The sequence below is a fragment of the Phaenicophaeus curvirostris genome, chromosome 10 (assembly GCF_032191515.1).
Source record: "Phaenicophaeus curvirostris isolate KB17595 chromosome 10, BPBGC_Pcur_1.0, whole genome shotgun sequence".
Lineage (NCBI taxonomy): Eukaryota > Metazoa > Chordata > Aves > Cuculiformes > Cuculidae > Phaenicophaeus > Phaenicophaeus curvirostris.
The window spans coordinates 14,634,144-14,654,787 of record NC_091401.1 but is presented as its reverse complement, the minus strand read 5'-3'; the positions used below and the strand labels follow the sequence as shown (position 1 = coordinate 14,654,787).

At 45.1% G+C, this 20,644-nt stretch overlaps 1 protein-coding gene across 7 annotated transcripts in view; it reads right to left on the bottom strand.

Annotated features, from left to right (window-relative positions):
* Window positions 1-20,644, bottom strand: part of LOC138724681 (glypican-5-like) — a 480,713-nt gene that overhangs the window by 440,778 nt on the left and 19,291 nt on the right. For all 7 annotated transcript variants that reach the window (XM_069864872.1, XM_069864870.1, XM_069864871.1 and 4 more), the window contains exon 2: window positions 6,172-6,333. In XM_069864872.1, the coding sequence (XP_069720973.1) occupies window positions 6,172-6,333 (162 nt within the window). The remainder of the gene's footprint in view (window positions 1-6,171; window positions 6,334-20,644) is intronic.

Below are 20,644 nucleotides of genomic sequence, written 5' to 3'. Positions count from 1 at the left end.
GTTGGAAGATGATGGAAAGTGATTTGGCCAGCACATCCGCCAGCTCCTTCAGTACCCTAGGGTGAATCCCGTCCGGCCCCATAGGCTTGTGGGTGTCTAGTTGGGCTAGCAAGGCTCTGACCACCTCCTCTTGGATCACGGGAGCCTCATTATGCTCCTCTAGCTCCTGGGTTAGTACACAGACGGAACGACCCTCCTTACAACTAAAGACTGAGGCAAAGAAGGCGTTAAGTACCTCAGCCTTTTCCTTATCCCCTGTCACTGTTGTTCCTTCTGTGTCCAATAGGGACTGTATGGTCTCCCTAGTCCTCCTTTTATCATTTTTATATTTGTAGAAAGATTTTTTGTTATCTTTCACAGACTTGGCCAATCCAATTTTTAGCTGAGCCTTAGCCCTTCTGATTTTTTCCCTACACAATCTCACTTCCCTCCTGTAGTCCACCCAAGAGGCCTGTCCCTTCTTCCAGAGCCCATAAACATTTCTCTTCTTCTTGATATCCCTCAAGATCTCTCTATTCAACCAAGCTGGCTTTCTCCCCTGCCAGCTTTTTTTCCGGACCACGGGGATGGCTTTCTCCTGAGCTGCTAGGACCACCCTTTTGAAGAGCTCCCAGCCCTCCTGGGCTCCCTTGCCCTTGCGTACTGTCTTCCATGAGACTTCACCAACCAGCCTTCTGAAGAGATCAAAGTCTGCCCTCTGGAAATTTAATGCTACCGTCTTGCTAACCACCCTCTTCACTTCACCTAGAACAGAAAACCCTATCATCTCATGGTTGCTTAGTCCTAGAAATGGCCCAGAGATAAGGAGGAAGAAGGGTTAGGAACTGTTTGATGAGAAGCCGGACTACCACCTTGAAGACTGCTGATCTGGCCATATGGAGATTGCATGTACCCTAGAGGAAGGAGCCGGGGGGGGGAGCATCTTCAAAGATGTGACACGAACTCAGGGGGGGATAAAAGGGGTTGCCCAGCTTACCTAACTTTGCGAGCCATGGTGGAGCTGCAACTCCCCCGGCCGCCCAGCGCTGCTTTTGCTTTCCTATCTAAATAAATAGTAAATTGATCCACATTTGGACTTTGTGTTGTTAATGCAATTATAACAAGCAACATTGCAACTCAGCCAAATTAAAAAGGAGAATGTCTTTGACTCCACATGGCTCTAAGTACTGGTGTACTGTATTACATATTTCTGAGTACCTTCAGGTCAGTTGATTACTGGACCTACTAATGGCATCCACCCCAAGACTGAGAGAAGCCAGCTGACCATTCCCAGTCACCAGGGAGGATGTCAGATCAAAAACTTTGTGCTTAGGGGTTTTTTTTGGATCAACTGGGCCTTAATTTTAGACATTTTACTGACCACCAGGAGTCCTAGGAGTCATCCCTGCTACAATTACATTCCCTCCTCCAGCTTGTATCATTCATATCCTTCCCAGTCACCTGCTGGGATCAGATGGTAAGAGGACAAAACAACACGTGTGCTCAGAGATATCAGTGCAAGTCTGCTAGTAGGAATACCGGCAAAGAGCTTTCCCAGCTAGCACCTCCTCATTCCATATAAAGCAGAACAGAAGCACAGCTTTGCCAAACTGCTTGAGTTAGGAGAATGTTACAAAGCTAACCTACCCTCTTGCAGCTGGGAGAATACAGAATATCTGGCCCTACCCATTGACCCCCCAAGGCCAAATGAATGCTATTTCAGAGGAACACCACAAAATTATTGCGTTATAACCAACATGCTTTTATGACAGAGCTTTCTCTTCAGAGGCCGTGAGTGAAGAATTCCACTTGCCTGCTGTAAAAACAAACAAGTGCAGAATACCGTAGGGTTTTTTTTACACTACTGAGCTCAAACAAAACTTTTCACTGTACCTCTTATTACCTGCTATTTTGGTGACTGAAATGTGATGTAGGTTTCAAAGTATCTTATTCTGCCTTTCTGCAGAGACCATCAGCAGAACAAAAAAGTCACCAATGTTTGGATTCTCATTACCTAAGATTAAAGTTGGCATAAGATGACATAAGCATAGCCACGCTATCTGTGGGTCCTTCCATGGCACCTGTGGGCACTCCATACATGGGCTCTGCGCCCACAACAGAGTTTTCTATCAAGCTGTTGATACCTCTTCTGACAGCAATGTTCAGCCTGCACATCTGTGCTACTTTTAATCCATTCATTGAATCACAGTTGCCTTGCTTGGAAATGTCCTCAGTGAGTGCAGGGACTGTTTGAGGGAATTGGGGGAGGGGGCACAGAAGGATGACTGTGACAAGTAATATGTAGTATCACCATAAAAGGCATCTAAAACAAAGCCAGAAGATCACACACTAGGATCATTACAACAGACACATTCTCCTCTGTTATGCTTGGTCCTATTGTCACACTTACAATCTCATCCACTTACTCCACCTTGTCTTTGACTCCATTTGGAGCAGAGTCATAATAACACATCTGTAGAATAATATCACGGTTACTACTTTTAGGCTACATCATAGACCAAAGCACTAGGAAAAAGCAAATCCAGGGTCCTGCTTACACTCAACATGCAAAACACCCAAAAGATTTTGCAACAATGTATAATCTTGCAGGAGCTGATGCTGATGCTGATGATGTCCTTCCCAGGCAGCCACCTGGCCTTTGAATTCCTACCTCTCTCCTTTCCTCCTGTCCTGTTATTTAATGGGGACTGCATTTATATAGCCTGCAGCTGATGCCAAGGTGCCTCTTCCTATTCTCATCAGGTGTAACAACAACAGCATGAGAGAAAGGAGTTCAAGCAAAAAACACCCATGCAGAAGCTTGATTTATTAAGTGTTTGAGCAAGGCCTGGGTTGCTAATACTGAAAAACTTACAGGGAGACAAATAGCAGGATTGAACCGTGGTGCTGAAAGCCCAAATGTAATAAGCCTGCCTGCAGCTGTGGCACATTTAATCAAGTCTTGGAGACTAATTATTTTGCACAACTAAACCCAGCACCTGTGAAAATTGTCTTATTTCAGTTGTGGGCAAAGCTACTTAAATAACATTTTCAATTTCAAAAGAAAAAACAAAAAATCACTTCAAGTCCAAAATGCCCACAGTCATCTACAGTATCCAGGCAGTGCAGAAGGAATATTTAACTGAGGTCATTAAAACTCCTGCTCACATAAGAAAGCTCTTTCCTACTAATACTTGTGGTATCTAATTGCAGGTCCCCAGAACTGTCTTTTTACTTCCTTGAGAGAAAATGAGGAGATGAAAAAAAAAAAAAAAAGCAAAAAAAACCCCAAACCTACCACATCCTCTCTGACCCACCCCTCTACAAAAGCTGCTCTATTTTCCCACTGAAATTTAACTCCCGTTACTATATTCTCAAGGCTGGACTCCTGAATATCCATTTCTTATACCGTATTAGTCATGAAAACAATTTCATCAGTATAGGTATAAGATGATTTGTATTTTTTGCAAAAAGTGCATAAAATCAGTTAAGATTTCTTTTGCTCTGCAGTAGGCAGCAAGGCTAGCTACTGTTTTGCTTTGGCTTCACTAACAGTATGAAAAATGTGTATATACAAAGGAAGTAAACTGCATGAAAACTGTACAAGTAAACACTACCACACACAAATGAATAAATCAGTATTTTTTAGGAAGTCTAAGCCAGTTCTCACTGCTGCAAGAAACAAAATCATAAAGACACCTGAAAGCTTCTAAAATAAAGATACTTCTTTTCTCAGACTTTAAATTCACACTTTATCATACAAAATAGCAAAAAACCAAAACAGGGAAAATGAACAGAGTTCATTCAATGAAAAGATCTTTCTTCTTGGTAAAGGTCTCACACAGTACAACTCTTGGCAACAAAAAGTTTATACAGCACAAGATAAAGCAAGAGGCTTTTCACTGATATCTGGGACAAAACCAAATAACAAAAGCAGCTCACAAAGCAAGAGAGGAAACTTACATTTTTCAAATGTTCTCACCTAACATAGACAGAGGGCCAGCCATAACAAATTACAATAACCAACCTATTCACCCACTTCCAGAAAATGCTTGTAAATTTAAACTGTGTGAAATGCCTAACTACTTCTTTCACTCCACCAAAAGGCTTCATCAGCAATGGACAATAAAACTGCTGGCTTTTCCTAAAGGGGGTGGTAGGTTAATCTATTCTGACCTGATCTTCATTCAATCATGATACTGAAAGACTACCTGAGTAATTTTGCAGCACTGACCAATGCCAGCAGTCACCCTTTTACTACAATGCTCCTCCAAAGTGCCCTCCATTCAAATTTTGTAATCATGAGGGATATTAAAAATTTTCAAAAATCAGTTGTAAAATAAACAAAATGCTATTTCGTGCTCATTGGTACAGAACAGAGGAAAAAGGTAAATGACCAAAAACAGAAGAAAAACTTTATCTTGCCCTTGCATAGCTTTCAGATTTTCATCATTGCTCACTGTCAACTTTTGATACTATCCTATCTCTTAGTAACAGCCAATCATATCTTTTATTTTCAGTATTTTCACTTAAATGGAAAAAACAACCATCTGATTAAAAACTGCATCGTAATAATACAATTAATGACACAGACCTTCTATTTTAATAACTACTGGCCAGTTTTCAAAACCAACTCCATGAAGGTGCTCAGCACTAAACGCAGTGAAGCAGTGAGTTAAAATTAAGCATGTAATTTGGCCCACAGAAATCAGTAAGCTGGATTCATCACACAACTACTGCTTGAATCACTCAACTTTTTTTTTATTTAAGTTCACAGACAATGCTTAAATGTCATTCTGGAGAAAACTCCCCAGTGCCCAACATTGTATACTGTACAATCCTACACAAGCCTCCTCCTCCCCTTAAATAACACAATAACCATCTGTAAGAAGGATCTACACAGGCTTATACCAACCAACTAGAGCAAGGTAGCTTTGAGAACAGCAAGAGTTATGATAATAAGCTTTCAGCACAGGTTCTTTCACACACTAACATTTAACTCCATGGCTGTAATTAGAATTATCGAGTAGTTTGGGTTGGAAGGGACCTTAAAGATCATCGAGTTCCAACCCCTCTGTGATGTGCAGGTACCCTTCCCACTAGATCAGGCTGCCCAAGGCCCCATCTAACCTGGCCTTGAATGCCTCCAGGGATGGGGAATCCACAACTTCCCTGGGCAACCTGTTCCAGTGCCTCATCACTCTCATCGTGAAGAAATTCCTCCTTTTGTCTAGTCTAAATCTGCTCCTCTACAGTTTATACCCATTGCCCCTAGTCCTATCACTACAGGCCTTTGTAAACAGCCCCTCTCCAGCCTTCTTGGAGGCCCCCTTCAGGTACTGGCAGGTCGCTATAAGGTCTCAGCCTTCTCTTCTCCAGGCTGAACAACCCCAGCTCCCTCAGCCTGTCCTCATATGGGAGGTGCTGCAGCCCTCTGATCGTATTTGTAGCCCTCCTCTGGACCTGTTCCAACAGCTCCATATCCTTCTTATGTTGAGGATTCCAGAGCTGGACACAATACTCCAGATGAGGTCTCACAAGAGAGGAATAGAGGGGCAGAATCACTTCCCTTGACCTGCTGGCCACGCTTCTTTTGATGTGACCCAGGATTCCGTTGGCCTTCTGGGCTGCAAGCACACATTGCCGGATCATATTGAGCTTCTCTTCAGTTCTACAATTCTTGAAAACAGATCACTTTTCATGTGACCTATCAAGTAGAGACACATTTTGATATGAAGAGCAAGCTGTGCTCTCACTTGAGATATCAGTTAGAGAACTTTTTCTTCAGCATCCATAAACAAATGCCTTTTCGTTTAACATTCTATACCTGTAAATGTTTTGGCAACAGGAAAGAATATCAAAAAGCACAAACAACTATCAGGCACCTAAATAACATTTGAAAATGCTTTGGAAAAACTCCATGCCAATCTTTTAAAATAATCCCAGGAACAAGGTGTAAACTCAAAAATATTCCTAATTTGATTTAGATGCTTAAAATGCCAGTCAAGATTAAGTACCATCAACTTTTTCCAAAAGCAGGATCAGCAAAGAAGAGAGAATTAAACCATAAGCCAGTGACTACATCATGCAGTACAAGGGAAATGAAAAACAAAGGATATATCTTTTCCTTTTGGTTGCAGGGGATACTTTTATAAACTACTCATAGGACTGCGGTGCCTCAAAAGTTCCTACCTTGAAAAGCTGTGATATGACCAACAATCATGTACTTCAGTTCAAAGTTCAGTGCTTGGATACTTTGAGTCCTCTCCCTTCGAACAGCTGCCTGGTAGCTTTCTTCCATTTTTGTGGTGCAACACGTTGGTGCTCTGTGTTGACAGATCTGTAAGTCTGACTCTTAAAGCCAATAAGAAAAACACAACAATTAGAAAATTTTCCAACTTACATCATAAAAATAAATAATCCATCTTAATGTCAAAAAACGATCCATAAGGAATGACATTGTGAAACTCAGTTATGGTCTCAAGGACAATTTCACCTTACCCTGGAAAACATCACATTATCAGCAACTAATTTATTTTACACTGTTAAGAGCATCAGGCACAAAATCATCTAAACACAGTCAAGGGCAGAGCGGAATCACTCAAGATTCACATTAAAGGGGGCAACATTTCCACTGTATACCTTGTACTAAGGGCATCACAACTGAAGATCTGAGTGAAAATCATGCCTCAAATTAGGACCCAATATTCACCTGTGTAGTGCTTCAAGGAACCATCTACTCGCCTCTTGCACTTGGGGAAGCCTTTCAAAAACCCTCCAACTCCAAAGCAGCTCACACCTCCCACATCCCATAAAAAAGCATTTGAGCTATGCAAAAGCTGTGGTAGCTGGAGTGGCTTTTTTTTTTCTTTTAACAAGTTCAGTTCCTTTCTGAATCAGATTTCAAAACAAAACAACCATCAACAATTGCCACAAAAATAAAACCGATTTCTGCCACAGCCTGAGTGTAGCTGCCTCCACACTGAGAGAGACCCAGAGCTGCCTACAACTATTGGAAAGCACAACACTGCTATTTCAATGGCTTAACTCATAGTGGAAGTCAACAACTATTCACAACTATTCACCTGGTTTTAAACTTAATTGATCATCTGCTTAACGGTGACCTTGACATTCTTGAAAACAAGGAAGCCTGCCTGCACGTCATGGAACAGCACTGAGATCACTCCTACCTCACAACTACAGAAGAAGTTGAAAGTTGATTAAAAACTTAATTTTTGTGGAATAATTTGGAGGGTTTTTTTAATCATTCCCTCTTTGTAATTGCGTGGGCATTTGGGGTCTATTTGCTCTACACCATGGGATTTTTAACTGCCAGAACACTTCAGAAAGGAGCTGTTACAGACTGCAGGTGAATATATCCTGGTGCTTCACAAATACACATTTTAAGGGAGGAAGAAAAAAGCAAGGGACCATTAAGTAGATCAAATCAAAGAGGCATGAATATAAAAAATACCAGAGCCAAAACAGTCACACAATATTAAAAAGCAGATATTTCTCAGTAGAGCACTTGCAAACACCCAACAAGAAGCCTCATACCAGCACGTCACAGGCATTACCTTCTCCGCACATCACGGTGGAAACAACGGCTCTGAGGCTGCAGGTGCTTGCCTACATCCTTCTCTCTTGGCACTCCAGGGAAAAAGGCGCCCTTTCCCGGGCAGGCTAGTGCCATGCTGGGGCCCAAGCTCCCCCTTCCTGCCCCACCAATGGTTCTAAGGTGATTTCAAGGCCTGAGAGCATGCGGTGAAAATCCAGTCAGAGAGCTGGCCTTTCCTGCTCTGCCACCCTTCTGGCCTGAAGGGATCTCTGTTTTTAAACAGCCATCAGTACTGCCCTCCCCACACGTGGACAATGGGACTGGAGGGTACAAACAGATGGAATCAGCCCTGATACTCCACAAGACTGCATTCCCGCAGAGGACTTCTTACAGCACACCACAAAGCACCCAGTCCAGGTCTTGAGTCAGAAAGATCAATGAGCAATCGCACTTTATTAATTCCCACCATCGAGCCTTGCAGAGTAACACATAGCAAGAATCTACATACAACTGACGATGAACAGCAAGAGGGTAAAAGGATGCACGCTGGAAAAGCAGTAGAGAAACATCCAAACAAGCAGGATCTGCTCAGGGCTAGCTCCAGGTCAACAGCTCATTGAAACCAAATCTCCCAGGAAGTGTGTCAACAAATCTCCCTTTCCAGGAAAAGTATAAACACTGAGATGGTTGAAACATCTCACTAGAGTGAGCCTGCTTTCAGTTTACAATAACTCTTATTTGAAAGTACAGCTACTTTATATCAAAAAGATCAAAACCAAAGGGAAATATTTCTATTTACAAACATTTTTATATCATTTCACAACCAAACATCAAAGTTGTCACAGACCAGGCTGACTCAGGAAACCATTTTGGAGGTGGATTTGTTTCACGCATCAATATAATCTCAAAAATATGAAAAACACAACTCCACCCACTCAAATCTGAAGTCCTAAATCCTGCTGAAAGCCCTTGAGACATGACTACTGCACAATGACATCAGCCAGCAGGCTGCTAAAAGCAGCAGCAGGAGAGCTCGTCACTGGCTGGGCACGCTCACCTGCTCTTGTCTGCCAGAGAAGTTGTCCCATGTTGAAATTAGCCTCTTGACTTGATTAATTTTAACTTGCATCAATTCTCTGATTCAGTTCACCCTGTGAACGTATGTTTGCTCTGTCACAAGGAGCTGAGGGTCGTGGAAGGACCACTTCCCTGAGCTGGCACCACCAAGCATGTGTGGAACTACAGTGCAAACTGCTGAGCAACTAAGTCTGTTTTGCAAATAAGTGTCTGAGCAAATGTTGCAAATGTTGCATGTGCAGTGCCAGGCTGCTGCTACTCAGAGCATTTTACCACGCAGCAGCTCTCTGAATTTTTGTTTGAAAGGCTTTTGCAAAACTCAGACCTGTATTAAAAAAGTTTGGAATACAGACTGCTCTGTGATGAACTACGTGCCAGTCACAGCAAGAAAGCTATGCATGGCTCTCAGTGCTGCAGCTAGTGTTCCCCTCTGAACTGAGGCACCACAGGAACCCTACATCTCCTCCAGAAAGCTTTAAGAAGAATGATATCTCAGTTGGAACTGCATTCTTGGGACTCCCCAACCAGCTCTCTCCTCTGGTGAATACTCCAGAAGCCTGAAGATAAGTTTTTGTAGGTCCAGAGCCAAAATGATGCACAGAGCACTCAAATAGAAACGGCACGGGGCCCCTGACACTTACAGAGCCTGATGTAAAACACAAAGCATCAAAGCCCCAGCAAAGAGCAAATCCCGCTCCCCCAGCAGTACTACCAGGTCATGCACACAGCTTGGCAACAAAGCTGGTGAAGGGGCTGGAGAACAAGAAGCGGAGGTTGGGGAGAGACCTTACCACTGTCTGCAACTACATGAAAGGAGGTTGTAGAGAGGTGGGTGTTGGTCTCTCCTCCCAAGTGACAGGTGATAGAATGAGAGGGAACGACCTCAAGCTGCATCAGGGGGGGTTCAGGTTGGACATTAGGAAAAATTTTTCCACATAAAGTGTTCTCGGGCACTGGAACAGGCTGCTCAGGGAGGTGGTTGAGTCCCCATGCCTGGAGGTGTTTAAAAGACAGGTAGATGAAGTACTTAGGGATATGATGAAATGATGAAAGCTTGTGGGTCAGAATAAAAGAACAAGGAACCAACGGGAACCTTGTGATTGGTGTATACTACAGGCCACCTGATCAAGGAGAGACAACTAATGAAGCCTTCTTCCTCCAGCTATAGGAAGATTCATGCTTGCAAGCTCTCATCCCACTGGGGAGCTTAAACCACCCTGACACAGGCTGGAAAAGCAGCACAGCAAGTTGTAGGCAATCCAGGAGACTCCTGGAGTGCATTGAAGGTAATCTCTCAATCCACCTAATAGAGACCACCACACAAGGAGATGCAATACTGAACCTGATGGTCACGAATACAAGTGAGCTCATCAGTGACATCAAGATCGGAGACAGCCTGGGCTGCAGTGATCATGTGCTGGTGGAGTTCAAGGTCCTGAGGGTTATGGGAAATTTCAGGAAAGCAGACTTTCAGCTCTTCAAGGAGTTCCTCAGTAGGACCCCCTGGGACATGGTCCTTGGGGACAAGGGAGCAGAACAGAGCTGGCAAATATTTAAGGATGCTTTCCATAAAACACAAGTGCACATAGTCCTCAGATGCAGGAAATCAGGGAAGGGAAGAGACCAGTATGGCTGACTCAAGAAGTGTATAGGGACGCTGCCTGGTTGTGTAGGGATTAGGTCAGGAACGCCAAGGCGCAGCTGGAGCTAGACTTGGCAAGGGAGGTGAAGACTAACAACAACAGCTTCTACGGGAACATCAATCAGAAAAGCACCGTTAAAGAGAACGTATCGCCACTGATGGTTGAAAATGGTAACTTCATATCAACAGACACGGAAAAGGCTGAGGTAGACAACAACTTTTTTTTCTCTTCACTAACAACCACTCTCCTCACCCCTCCTGGGTTGTGGGACAACAAGATGGTGACCAGGGAGTAAACCCCCTCCCACTGTAGAGGAGGATGAGGTTCGTGACCACCTGAAGAACCTGAACATTTTTAAGTCTATGAGACCTGGTGAGATGCATCTCAGAGTCCTGAGAGAATTGGCTGATGCAGTTGTCAAGATACTCTCCATGATATTTGAAAAGTCATGGCAACCAGGAGAAGTCCTGAAAGAACAGTAACATTGTGCTCATTTTTAAAATGGGCAGAAAATATGACTCTGGGACCTACTGACCTGTAAGCTTCACCTCTGTGCCTGGGAAGATCACGGAACATATCCTCCTAGAAGCTACGCTGCAGCACACAGAGGATGGGATGGCAGCCAGCATGGCTTCACCAGTGGCAAGTCCTGTATGACCAACTTAGTGGCTGTTGGTTACCCACAACAGTGGACATAGGAAAACCAGCAGATGTGACCTGTCTGGACTTCTGTAAAGCCTTTGACACAGTCCTCCACAACATCCTCCTGGTGCTGTTTAATATCAAGGACATAGATGGTGAGATTGAGTGCATCCTCAGCAAGTTTACAGATGACACCAAGCTGAGCGGTACAGTTGCCGCAGCGGAAGGATGGGATGTAAACCAGAAAGATCTGGACAGGCTGGGAGAAGTGCGCTTCTGAGAACCTCACGAGGTTCAAAAAGGCCAAGTACAAGTTCCTACACCTGGGTTGGGGCAATCAGCGGTTTTAATACAGGATGGGGGATAACGTGATTAAGAGCAATCCTGCAGAGAAGGACCTGGGGGTACTGATTGATGAGAAGCTTGACACGAGCCAGCAATGTGCGTTTGCAGCCCAGAAGGCCAACCAGATCCTGGGCCACATCAAAAGAAGCATGGACAGCAGGTCAAGGGAAGTGATTCTGCCCCTCTATTCCTCTCTTGTGAGACCTTATCTGGAGTACTGTGTCCAGTTCTGGAATCCCAAATGTAAGGATATGGCGCTGTTGGAACAGGTCCAGAGGAGGGCTACAAATACGATCAGAGGGCTGCAGCACCTTCCCTGTGAGGACAGGCTGAGAGAGTTGGCTTAGTTCAGCCTGGAGGAGAGAAGGCTTTGAGACCTTATAGCGACCTGCCAGTACCTGAAGGGGGCCTCCAAGAAGGCTGGAGAGGGGCTGTTTACAAAGGCCTGTAGTGATAGGACTAGGGGCAATGGGTGTAAACTGGAGAGGGGCAGATTTAGACTAGACAAAAGGAGGAATTTCTTCACGATGAGAGTGATGAGGCACTGGAACAGGTTGCCCAGGGAAGTTGTGGATTCCCCATCCCTGGAGGCATTCAAGGCCAGGTTGGATGGGGCCTTGGGCAGCCTGCTCTAGTGGGAAGTGTACCTGCACATCGCAGGGGGGTTGGAACTTGATCTTTTAGGTCCCCTCCAACTATTCTATGATTCTATGATTTAATACTGGACAGGTACAGTTGGGCTTAATGATTTTAAAGGTCTTTTCCAACCAAGTGACTGTATGAATAGTAGCCTGAGGGTATCACTTTTAACACAATTATAGAAGTCTAATAAAAGTTGTCAGAACTATATCTGCGTGGATGCTGAGATTAAATTAGAACTGATTAGTAATATCTTGAAGTCTTTAATAACTGGTAGCAAAATTACTTTCTCTCTTTCCTGTTAATGCAAAATTCTCTCTGCAAAAGAAAAAGAAGAGGGCAGGCAGGAGCACTGACCCAGTGGTGACTGAGCCGCTTACTGCATGAATACAACCAAGACACAGGCTGAGCACCACAGTGCTCACCTCTGAGACAAAAAGCACCCCACAGTACCATAGCAATGCCCTCCGCTGGGTATGGGCACTGCTGATCCGCAACAGGGAAACAACCATAAGAGCAAATTTCTCCTGAAGTTTAGGAACAAAGCCATTCTACAAATTAGAGAAAAAGCACCATTTGTGAATCAGGGAAGAAAACATACCAACATCATTACTTCAGCAAATGATCCTAATAGGTTCTCTCTAGGACTTTCTTACTTGCTTTCCCCAAGATGCCCCTTACTTCCTAACTAATAATTCAGTTCGGAAGGAACCTCTAGTTCAACCTTCCTGCTTTAAGAGCAGATCAATCTACTCTAGGGCTATATCCAGCCAACTTTTGAGCATCTGCAAGGGTGGATGATCCTACAGCATTCTCAGGGCCCCGTTCTAATATTTGGTCACCCTTGTGGTAAAAAGTAAGTACATTAAAAAATCGTATCTAGTGAGAATTTCCTCATGTTCCAATATGTATCCACAGCTTCTCAGCATATCACCATGTCTGTAGGAATCTGGCTCCTCTTTCTCTTATTTCCTCTCAACAGATAGCTGAAGACAGCAGAACCATCTCCCTTAATCTTCTGTTCCTACAAAGCAATAAACCCAGGTCTCTATTGCCATACGTGCTCCAGTCCCGTGACCAGGATGGAAGCTCCCTGCTAGACTCTAACTCTGTGTCCCAAGACACCTCTCTTTTTATTTCATTTTCTTATGCATAAACTTACTGATGGAACAGAACACCTTCCCTTGCACATGCCTGGGCTTCAGTTCTGAAAGGTTTATACCTTTCCTGAATCAAGTCAGTCTTCTGCTTCAGATCACATGGAAGAATTATTTTGAAGATTATGTACATTATTTTTCGATTCAGGTGTGTTTCTCCCCCCAGTACTGGTTAAAACTGTAGCTATGCCTTTTATTTTTTAAAGTGTGAAAGCTATAGAATTCGCTGTACTGTTGTTACAAAAAGCAGTAAAGTATCTTGATCCACTTTGAAAAACAAAGTCACATTCAGAACAGCAAGAAAAATTATGCCACACTAGAGCCTCAAGTGTGAGTATTTTGTAAAGCAACAAACCCCTCTGCAATCCTAGTACACAATACACGCCAAAGGCATCATTTACAAACACCGCCCTGTCACGATTACAAATTATAATTCTTAAGGTGCCAAATGCATGGAAAACTACAAATCCTTACTTCATGCCCACCTGGCAAACCCTACTGAAATCCGCTGCGAAGTATTTTTTTTATGTTGTTTGGGGACTTGTTTGTTTCAACTCAGCAGAGGTTTGGGACTCCATTCTGAGCTTGGGTATAAAATAAAGTTAAAAAGACTTTGGCCATTAAAGCTAGATGAATCAGTATAAGTTCCTAACAGCAGAGAGAGGCTTCTTGAGCAAATAAAATTAAACTTCTTCCAAAAGCTATAATAGTTTTGTTAGCTGACCATGTAACTTTACAGTTCTAACACACATCAAAGATGCTAACTGACCCGCAATGCCTTTGAAGTGCTGTACACATTGTAAAAGCTATACTCTGAAACCAGAAGGCCAGACAACACACACTAAGCCATCCACCTTCACCAACTTTTTCAAAGACAGACTGTTTTTTTCTAAACAAGCTGAGCCTTCAGCTTCCACTGCACAGAATGCTCCTACACAAACATGATCAGAGGACGACCTCAATGCAATCTATCTTTTGATAGTTTTTATTCCTTTATATTTTGACAAACTCTTCAACACTTTCTCTAAACCAAGTTTCAATCCAAAGCCCAAGATTTTAAAACTGTACAAAAGCCGTCAAAGACTACCAAGATTGATTACATATCAGTAACACAGATGAAGGTGCTAGAATCATAGAATCACAAGGTTGGAAAAGACCCACCGGATCATCAAGTCCGACCATTCCTATCAACCATCAAACCATACCCCTTAGCACCTCGTCCACCCGTGCCTTAAACACCTCCAGGGAACGTGAATCAACCACCTCCCTGGGCAGCCTGTTCCAGTGCCCAATGACCCTTTCTATGAAAAATTTTTTCCTAATGTCCAGCCTAAAGGTCGCCTGTTGGAACTTGAGGCTGTTCCCTCTTGCCCTCCCCTGTCACTTGGGAGAAAAGGCCAGCTCCCTCCTCTCCACAACCTCCTTTCAGGTAGTTGTACAGAGCAATAAGGTCTCCCCTCAGCCTTCTCTTCTCCAGGCTAAACAACCCCAGCTCTCTCAGCCGCTCCTTGTAAGACCTGCTCTCCAGCCCCCTCACCAGCTTTGTTGCTCTTCTCTGGACTCGCTCCAGAGCCTCAACATCCTTCTTGTGGTGAGGGGCCCAGAACTGAACACAGGATTCGAGAAGCGGTCTCACCAGTGCCGAGTACAGAGGGAGAATAACCTCCCTGGAGCTGCTGGTCACACCGTTTCTGATACAAGCCAAGATGCCATTGGCCTTCTTGGCCACCTGGGCACACTGCTGGCTCATATCCAGTCGGCTGTTAACCAACACCCCCAGGTCCCTCTCCTCCAGGCAGCTTTCTAGACAGACTTCTCCTAGTCTGTAGCACTGCATAGGGTTGTTGTGCCCCAAGTGCAGGACCCGGCATTCGGCCTTGTTAAACCTCATGCCGTTGGACTCAGCCCAGCGGTCCAGCCTGTTCAGATCCCTTTGCAGAGCCTCCCTACCCTCCAGCAGATCGACACTTCCACCCAGCTTAGTGTCATCCGCAAACTTGCTAAGGGTGCACTCAATGCCTTCATCCAGGTCATTGATAAAGACATTGAACAGGGCTGGACCCAGCACTGAGCCCTGGGGAACCCCACTTGTCACTGGCCTCCAGCTGGATTTAAACACCATTTACCACCACTCTCCGGGCCCGGACATCCAACCAGTTTTCCATCCAGGAGAGTGTGCGCCTGTCCAGTCCAGAGGCTGAAAGTTTCCTGAGCAGACTGCTATAAGACACTGTGTCAAAGGCTTTACTCAAGTCCAGGAAGATACATCCACAGCCTTTCCCTCATCCAGCAGTCGAGTTACTTTATCATAGAAGGTGATCAGGATTGTTTGGCAAGACCTGACTTTCAGAAACCCATGTTGACTTGGCCTGATCACCCAGTTCTCTTGCATGTGCTTCTTGATAGCACCCAAGATCACCTGTTCCATGACTTTCCCTGGCACTGAGGTCAGACTGACAGGCCTGTAGTTCCCTGGATCCTCCCTGTGACCCTTCTTGTAGATGTGAAGTGGAACTTCCCAAGTCAGCCAGGACCTCTGGAAAGGGTTTAGACAAGCACATCCGCCAGCTCCTTCAATACTCTTGGGTGGATCCTATCCAGCCACATAGAATTGCGGGTGTCTACCTGGCCAAGCAAGTCTCTAAGCACCTCCTGATGGAGCATGGGAGCTTTGTTCTGCTCCTCTAACTCCTGGGTGTGCATACACAGGGAACTTTCCTTACTATTAAAGACTGAGGCAAAGAAGGCATTAAGTACCTCAGCCTTGTCCTCATCCCTTGTCAGAGGTGTTCCATTTGCATACAATAGGACTGAATAGTCTCCCTGGTCCTCCTTTTATTGTTAATGTATTTATAGAAAGATTTTTTGTTATCCTTCACCAACTTGGCCAATCTGAGTTCTAGTTGGGCCTTAGCCCTCCTGATTTTTTCTCTGCATGATCTCACTTCCTCCCTGTAGTCCACCCAAGATGCCTGTCCCTTCTTCCAAAGCTCATAAACGTTCCTCTTCTTTTTGATGTCTCTCAAGATCTCCCTACTCAACCAAGCTGTTTTTTTCCCCGCCGGCTCCTTTTCACCAGCTGCGTTAGGAAGTTGTCTTCCACATACTCCAGGAACCTCCTAGACTGCTTCCTTTCTGCTCTATTGTACTTTCAGCAGATATCCAGAAGATTGAAGTCTCCCAAAAGGACAAGAGATAGCGATCTTGAGGCTACTCCCAGTTCTTAATAGAAGAGCTCATCAGCTGCTTCTTCTTGGCTGGGTGGTCTATAACAGACTCCCATCACAATATCTGCCTTCTTGTGGGCTCCTCTGATTTTAACCCACAGGCACTTGATCCCATCATCACCATAATCAAGTTCGAGGGTATCAAAGCACTCTAACATAGAGGGCTGCCCCACCACCTCTCCTACCCTTCCCGTACTACCTGAAAAGTTTATACTCCACCATAGCTGCACTCCAGTTATATGAGTCGTCCCACTGTGTTTCCGTGATGGCAACTATGTCGTAGTCTCCTTGCCCTACAATAGCTTCCAACTCCTCCTGCTTATGCCCATGCTGCGTGCATTGATGTAAATGCACTTCAGCTGGGCTGGTGAACCCTCAGCCCTCATAAAGGGAATAGTGTTCATTCCCAATTGACTGGTCTTTGGAATACCTTACCCATCAGTGCCAGTTTCATCCTTTCCATCACCAGATGTACTTGCCCCCACTCGCTCTGTGGCGATATATTGGCGGTCCTTGCCAGCACACCATCTCTCAGGCACAGTACCTTGCATTGTGTCTGGCACAACTCTACAGTAACCAACACTTCATCCTTCTTGAGCTTCATCTGTCTGGTGCAGCTGCTGCCTCAGCTAGAGGAAAATTCAGCTACTAAAGCCCAACTAATTTAGGGGAGGAGGACAAATCAAATGAAAAAGGAACCAATTCACAATCAGAGCTCCTCCTGCAACTACCTGGTGCATGACAAAAGACCACATCAGCACAGCACATCAGAGAAAAGGAATCTAGCCCCTGCAGGCTGCCAGAAGTTTATGAGGCCCTTCCTTTATGTAGCTCTTGTACTGCAGTGGTGCTGGAGCCATCACTACCTTCAGCTGCAAGGCTGCTGTCAAGAAACACTCATCCACAGAAACACAAGCCATCCTCACTGAGCAGGAAGCAAAGCCCACTGCACCACCTCTCACCACAGCGCAGTCCTATTGCAACTAAGAAAATGTTTTCAACTAGAAAAACAAAGTGCATTAAAGTCATCAAGCACATATGCATAGTCAAGCAGCTACTATTTTATTTGCCAGTGTTTATGGTAGTTACTATGCTTGAAGTAGTGCATGCCAGAAACTATCAGAAAAATCAACAAGTGAGTGCAACATACTGAAGAGAGCAACAAACCCATAAGCCTTTTGCTTGCCTGAGCAAAGAGTAACATCCAGGTAGGCTCCACAGACAAAGACTCTTTCTCTAAGTCAAAGGGAGTTGTCTGCTTTTCCTGCCTCAGGTAAACTGTGACCAGGCCCTCCCACAGGCCTTCCACAGACCTTTCCTGACCAGTCAGAAAAAAGATTCCAAACTGTTTATAAGTTTTCCCCGTATTTCACTAAAATACTCCATCAGAATGTTGCCAAGAACAGGTTGAGACCTTGTGGGTCAAAATTAAGGGTAGAAGAACCAACAGGAACCTTGTAGTTGATGTATACTACAAGCCACCCAATCAAGAGGAACCAACCAATGAAGTCTTCTTCACCCAGCTACAAGAGGCTTCATGCTCACAAGCTCTCATACTACTCAGGGACTTCAACCACCCCGACATATGCTGGAAAAGTATCACGGCAAGCTGTAGGCAATCCAGGAGACTCCTGGAGTGCATTGAGGATAATTTTTTAATCCAGCTAATAGAGACCACCACCCGAGGAGATGCAATACTGGACCTGATGGTCACCAATACAAGCAAACTCATCAGTGATATTAGGATTGGTGGCAGCCTGGGCTGCAGTGATCGTGCACTTGTGGAGTTCAATGTCCAGAGAGATATGCGATAGGTGAGGAGTATAGTCAGGACACTAAATTTCAGGAAAGCAGACTTCCGGTTCTCCAACAAATTACTCAGGAGGATCCCATGGGACGAGGTCCTCCAAGACAAGGGAGCAGAATTGAGCTGAAAAATATTCAAGGATACTTTCCATAAAGCGCAAGAGCACTCAGTCTCTGTATGTAGGAAATCAGGCAGGGAGGGGGAGAGATGGGTGTGGCTGAGTCGATTCCTGCTAGTTAAACTCAAGAAGAAGAGGGAACTGCAGAGGCAGTGCAAGCAGGGATGAGTAACATGGGACATGTATAGGAATGTTGCTTGGTTGTATAGGGATGAGGTCAGGAAGGCTAAGGCGCAGCTGGAGCTGAACTTGGCAAGGGAAGTAAAGACTAATAAGAAGGGATTCTACAGGTACGTCAATCAAAAGAGGAAGGTCAAAGAGAACGTACCCCCACTGATGGCTGAAAATGGTGATCACGTATCAACAGATAAGGAGAAAGCTGAGGTCCTTAATAACTTTTTTGCCTCAGACTTCACCGATAACTGCTTTCCTCGCACCTCTTGGGTCATGGGACAGCAAGATGGTGACACCCTCCCACTGTAGAGGAGGATCAGGTTGATGAACATCTGAAGAATCTGAATCGGACCTGATGAGATGCATCCCAGAGTCCTGAGGAAATTGGCAGATGTGGTTGCCAAGCCACTCTCCATGATATTTGAAAACTCATGGCAACGAGGAGAAGTCCCTGGTGACTGGATGAAGGGTAACATTGTGCTCATTTTTAAAAGGGGCAGAAAAGATGACCCTGAGAACTACCAAACTGTCAGCCTCACCTCTGTGCCTGGGAAGATCATGGAACCAATCCTCCTAGAAGTTCTGCTAAAGCACATGGAGGACATAGAGGTGATTAATGGCAGCCAGCATGGCTTCAACAGGGGCAAATCCTGTATGACCAACTTAGTGACTTACTATGATGGGGTAACTGCAGCAGTCAACATGGGTAAACAGATGGATGTGATCTATCTAGACTTCTGTAAATGCTTTGGCATGGTTCCCCACAACATCCTCCTCTCTAAATTGGAGAGATTTGATGGGTGGACAGTATGATGAACAAGAGACTGGTTGGATGGTCATATTCAAAGAGTAGCGGTCAATGGTTCGAAGTCCAGATGGAGATCTGTGACTAGTGGTTTCCCTCAGGGGTCTGTACTGGGACCAGTACTGTTTAATATCTTCATCAATGATATTGACAGCAATATTGAGTGCACCTTCAGCAAGTTTGCAGATGACACCAAGCTGAGTGGTGTACTTGCCCCAGTGGAAGGATGGGATGTCATCTAGAGGGACCTGGACAGGCTGGAGAAGTTGGCCTCTGAGAACCTTATGGGGTTCAAAAAGGCCAAGTGCAAAGTCCTGCGCCTGGGTAGGAGCAATCCCCATTTTTAGCACACGACTGAGGATGACATCTTTGAGAGCTGCCCTATGGAGGAGGACTTGGGAGTGCTGTTCGATGAGAAGCTCAACATGAGCAAGCAATGTGCGTTTGCAGCCCAGAAGGCCAACCAGATCCTGGGCCACATCAAAAGAAGCATGGACAGCAGGTCAAGGGAAGTGATTCTGCCCCTCTATTCCTCTCTTGTGAGACCTTATCTGGAACACTGTGTCCAGTTCTGGAATCCCAAATGTAAGGATATGCCACTGTTGGAACAGGTCCAGAGGAGGGCTACAAATACGATCAGAGGGCTGCAGCACCTTCCCTGCGAGGACAGGCTGAGAGAGTTGGCTTTGTTCAGCCTGGAGAAGAGAAGGCTACGAGGTGATCTTACAGCAACCTTCCAGTACCTGAAAGGAGCCTACTCAGGAGTTAGAGGGACAGAATGAGGCTCCCATGATCCAAGAGGAGGCGGATAGGATCCACCAAAGAGTACTGAAGGAGCTGGCAGATGTGCTTGCCAAAGCCCTTTCCATCATCTTCCAACAGTCCTGGAAGACTGGGGAAGTTCCACTTGACTGGAGGCTGGCTGATGTTATGCCCATCTACAAGAAGGGTCACAGGGAGGATCCAGGGAACTACAGGCCTGTCAGTCTGACCTCAGTGCCAGGGAAAGTCATGGAACAGGTGATCTTGAGTGCTATCATGAAGCACATGCAAGAGAACTGGGTGATCAGGCCCAGTCAACATGGGTTCATGAAAGTCAGGTCTTGCCAAACAAACCTGATCACCTTCTATGATAAAGTGACTCGACTACTGGATGAGGGAAAGGCTGTGGATGTAATCTTCCTGGACTTGAGTAAAGCCTTTGACACAGTGTCTTATAGCAGTCTGCTCAGGAAACTTTCAGCCTCTGGACTGGACAGGCGCACACTCTCCTGGATGGAAAACTGGTTGGATGTCCGGGCCCGGAGAGTGGTGGTAAATGGTGTTTAAATCCAGCTGGAGGCCAGTGACAAGTGGGGTTCCCCAGGGCTCAGTGCTGGGTCCAGCCCTGTTCAATGTCTTTATCAATGACCTGGATGAAGGCATTGAGTGCACCCTTAGCAAGTTTGCGGATGACACTAAGCTGGGTGGAAG